This window comes from Glycine max, chromosome 16 (genome assembly GCF_000004515.6).
Source record: "Glycine max cultivar Williams 82 chromosome 16, Glycine_max_v4.0, whole genome shotgun sequence".
NCBI classification, from domain to species: Eukaryota; Viridiplantae; Streptophyta; class Magnoliopsida; order Fabales; family Fabaceae; genus Glycine; species Glycine max.
In genome coordinates, this window is record NC_038252.2 from 6,532,714 (window position 1) to 6,537,298 (window position 4,585).

Here is a 4,585-nt window from a genome sequence, read left to right on the forward strand (position 1 = left end):
CGAGGATTTAACACAATTGGAAAGCATTAAAGCAACAAAAATGGCTGTTTAGGTAGCATGAGGCGTGGTTCAAGTTCCCAATACATTTACATGCATATTACCTAAAGGGACAGTTAACACAAAATAAAACTTTAGAATTTTTATTTTAGACAAAAAGAAACAAGCGTGCCTCCCAATTTCCAGTGCAAATCTTTTGGGGGGGAAAATCCAGGGAGTGTATTTAGCTTGTATATCTAAATCCAACATAGCTACAGCCAATTTTATGCGATGGGGTTCTGTTTGCTATTGACATTTATTTCAGAAACACAAAGTCAATAAAAACTTAAAACCCAAGTTTTACAAAAGGGGCTCAGGTTTTATTAATCAAGAATATAGCTAAATCATCCCCAACTTTGAAGAAATACAAAGTTCCAACACAAATGATCAAATGCAAACATCATCATGCCTCTAAAAATAGAATTTTAAGCTTTAGGCTGAAGTGACTTGATATGTGAGATTTGCTTTCCTGGGTTCAACCCCTTTGGGCAGGCACGAGCACAGTTCAATATGGTGTGGCAGCGATAGAGCTTGAATTCATCATTAATGGCATCCAATCTCTCCTTAGTGTACTCATCACGGCTGTCGCTTATCCACCTGCAAATACCATCACAAACAATATCTCAAAGCTTTGAATAACCAATCTGTAACAGAAACACACCGCATGCAGCAGATTTTATGTAACGAGTTCAATAAAAAAAGTATCTTCTAATAAGAAGACTTGAACTCATTCATTCCTAATCCTGACCAAGCATGATCTTAATGATCAAGATATGCGCTCCTATCCTATCATTCACTAAAACTGTATTTCCTACAAATATAACCACACAAACAAGACAGGGAAGTTCAAAGTTAATAATGCCTGAGGCCAGAAGAACAGTGAGTGTATACATAATCATACCAAATGACTAATCCCAAAAAAGGTAATACATATGGAGGACAAGATCTGAAGTAATTACTGACTTCCCTACATAATTCAGTAAATACCAGCCATGTTGGTTAAAAGAGACACACTTAGAATGCAGAGGTATTGCACTTTCAAGAACAGTACAGGTATCATTCGTTTACCACATTCTTACGAGAAACACCATGATGTTAATCAACCAAAATAAGTCACGCACAAGTGGCATAACAATGGACAGATTTTAATACTTGCGAATTCTGATAGATCCCCAAGCATATAAAATAAAACATAGAAAGGAGAAAACTAAAAAAGATGATAAAAGAATTCATTAAAACAAACAAGAGGCAAACTAAGCCCCATATCTAGAAGATTGTATTCAGTTTAAGTACAGAAATTCCTTATTACCAAAAGAAATGTACAGAATTTCCTAACTCATTTGCCTCACTCACTTTCTTAAAGAACTAAATTGAAAACCTTCCTATGTTTGCAGAACTAAAGAACCATTATCAATGACAAAAATTAAAATCAGTTACCAAATAAAATCTTGAAACATGCATAACAGAAATATATTGAGAATCAACAAATGGAGTCACTAACAGAAGATTCTTCAAGTCAACAACACCCTCACAATTTTTTCAATGAAGAATATTCAAGATAAAAAAAGCTTATGGAACTACTAAAACACCAACCATTATATGACACATGGAAAATGTCACTGGAGTATAATAAAATAGCAATCTGAAAAGCAAAGCATAATGATATAATTATAAACAGAGAATTCAGCGAATAGCATCAAAGAATGTATTAACAATACAATGACAAACATAGAATTCAGCAAAGAGCTCTCTTATACTAGCTGAAGTACAAAGCATAGCACCAAGAACAGCAGATGAGATATTATGCTAGTATTAACAAGTAAATCAACAAAACACCATGCATATATCATGGCAGGTGTGAACTATATAATCCTTTCTCAACCCAAGCTTCAAATTGAATTATCATAACAATACAACAAACAGATAGAATCCACCAAATAGCGTACTCAGTTAGCGCAAACCAACTAACTGACAAACAAAGCTAAAAACACATGCTCACATAGTCACATACTCCAAAACCAATTTCCTCTCACACCCTCAATTTCAACCAAGAAAATCAATGCAACAGCATGCATACTACTAGAATCTTGGTGGTGGGCCACTAGCTTTCAGGAGAAGGTTAGAGTCAAACGGAAATTTCATAAAGTTGGTCACTTACATAAAACAAAAGGATAAAAAAAGACAAGAGCCGGAAAATATGGCAGTCAAGAGTCAGTTTGAATAGACTACTCTTCAAGTGGTACCACCAAGGCAAAAAAAATGGTGTTCATGGAAACAAACACTAACTTTTTACCTCGCCAGATGTAGAAGTATCACACAAGAAAATATATAAAAAAAAGTCAACAAATCATTTTCAAATTTTCATAAAAACTCAACAAACGATTTTCACAACATCGTTGTCTCGTTTAACCAACTTCACACACATGTAGGAAAAACAAAAACAATAAACTTTCATTGTTGCCACCGTATCACACAATACGCCCCAAATCACAAAACACGATAAAACTGTAATAATTATGATTAAAAAATCCTACATTCCAATCCAATTAACAAAAACACTCAGAACCGAACAGGACAGCATATCCCAATTACGTGATTTATTCTTTGAACCAAAAGTTTAAGTGAGTTGGGTCCTAGGGGCTCATCAGAACCAGTGCTACTCACAATTTACCCACCAACAGCGTCCTCACATGGAAAGTAGCGGGGAATCGAACCCATTAGATATGAGTCTGGTCCTTACTAACTGGACCAAAATTATCGGCGGCGGTTGCGGTTGATATGGCGGACAAATGCGGCCGATGTGGTCAAAATTGCGGTGGCGGATGGTTAAAATACCTTGATGTTGTGGCCCAAATCACGGTGGCGGACCGTTTTTTAAAACCTTGGTGACAACAAGAGTAGTGTGTGTGTGGAGAAGCGTTAGTTACCTATTAGCGTGGAGCAACGCAGCGGGACCGAGATAGGACTCGGGGTTCCACCAGTAGCTGGGGCAAGAGGTGCTACAGCAGGCGCAGAGAATGCACTCGTACATCCCGTCGAGCTTCTCCCTCTCCTTCTTGCTCTGCAGAATCTCTTTTCCCGGCACCGGTGGGTTCTTCCTCTTCAGCCAGGGCTCGATACTCTTATACTGATTGTAGAAGTTCGTCATGTCCACGACCAGGTCCTTGATCACGAACATGTGCGGCAGAGGAGTGATCGTCGTGGCGGCGGAGTTTTTTTCCGAGGGGATCTTGGTGAGGCACGCCAGGCCGTTGCAGCCGTCGATGTTCATTGCGCAGGAGCCGCAGATCCCCTCGCGGCACGAGCGGCGGAACGTGAGGCTCGGGTCGATCTCGTTCTTGATCTTGATGAGCGCGTCGAGGACCATGGGCCCACACTCCTTTAGGTTGATCTGGTAGTCCTTGAGCTCGGGCTTTGAGGGGTTTTCGGGGTTCCAGCGGTAGATTTGGAAGGTTTTGAGGGTCGGGGTTTCGCGGGCCTTGGGCTCCACCTGCTGGGCCTGCGCCTCCGACGCGTGGGCCCGGAGAATGGCCAGCTTGAACGCCGGCGAGGAGGGGACACGCTGCGCCGCCCTCTTCAGTAACCCCGTCGCCATGGAAGAGAGTGAGTAACGGATTGCGATTGTGTTATTACCGAAATGGGTATTAGGGTCCCTCGGGAGTGTTGTGCGTTCTGCGTTTTATCTTTTTTATATGAGGGGAGGGTGGGTTGGTGAATTTGGAGGGGGAGTGGGGGTAGATTGGGAAGTTCTCGTTGATTACGGAAAGTACTTGTGATGGGTGACGTGGCAGGAGGGGAAGCGTTCGTGTATTGGTGTTACGTGGGAAGTTTTGTGCTGCATTTAATTTTTCTAACAAATGAAGCCATGAAGGTGCGTGTTCACCATAAGCCTGTTCGGTCTTCTTGTTGTGTATGAAATCTTAAAATCAAAGTTTAATTATATTTTTTATTTTCGGTTTATTAATTCTGGGAAATTTTTATTTTTAATAAATTAATTTAATTTAACTTATTTTATCTTCTATTTTTAAAATAAATTAAAATTTTATCTTTCGTTATATTTGTTCATTAATAAAAATAAAAGTTAAGAATAAAATTTGCTATAAAATAAAATAAAAATAGGTGCAAAATTTGTAAAAAAAAATTGAAAATAAAAAATGTAATTATGCTAGAGATGAAGGTAAAATTTGCAATCATTTAATAAAAATAGGAGATAAAGTAGAATTAAGGGTAAAAGTGAGACTATGCTCAGAGAAACGTTTGTCTAAATAAAACCACGGGTATGTCTATTTTTTAAAATTTACAATTGTTTTAAAAGTAAAGTTTAGAATAAAAGTTAATGAATAAAGAAAAAATTATCTGACGATTTTTCATTTTTAGGTTAAAATTGGTTTAAGAGAGTGAGGAAAAACAAAGAGCAAAGAGAACAAAAATTAACTATACAAAAAGATTCTCATAAATTTAAAATCATTGAAGGAAAGTCCTTTGATATGATACCACAAGTACACGTGCTCTTTTGATAGATTATCGTTCTCTCCACAATAACTGCGCA

The 4,585-nt window shown here is 38.2% G+C and overlaps 1 protein-coding gene across 1 annotated transcript; it reads right to left on the reverse strand.

Annotated features, from left to right (window-relative positions):
* Positions 1–334: 334 nt before the first annotated feature.
* LOC100796630 (succinate dehydrogenase [ubiquinone] iron-sulfur subunit 2, mitochondrial) lies at positions 335–3,932 on the reverse strand. The gene is made up of 2 exons (XM_041010239.1): positions 2,964–3,932; positions 335–633 (listed from the first exon to the last, which is right to left on the reverse strand). The coding sequence occupies exons 1-2, from the start codon at positions 3,629–3,631 to the stop codon at positions 462–464; spliced, it is 840 nt and encodes a 279-aa protein (XP_040866173.1). The 5' UTR covers positions 3,632–3,932; the 3' UTR covers positions 335–461.
* Positions 3,933–4,585: the final 653 nt, after the last annotated feature.

Excerpts from the sequence above, each read along its gene's own strand:
- LOC100796630 (XM_041010239.1), bottom strand. The coding sequence starts at position 3,631 with ATGGCGACGGGGTTACTGAAGAGGGCGGCGCAGCGTGTCCCCTCCTCG. Across the intron at positions 634-2,963 it reads GCGTTGCTCCACGCTAATAG|GTGGATAAGCGACAGCCGTG; the intron begins GTAACTAACGCT and ends TGGTATTTGCAG.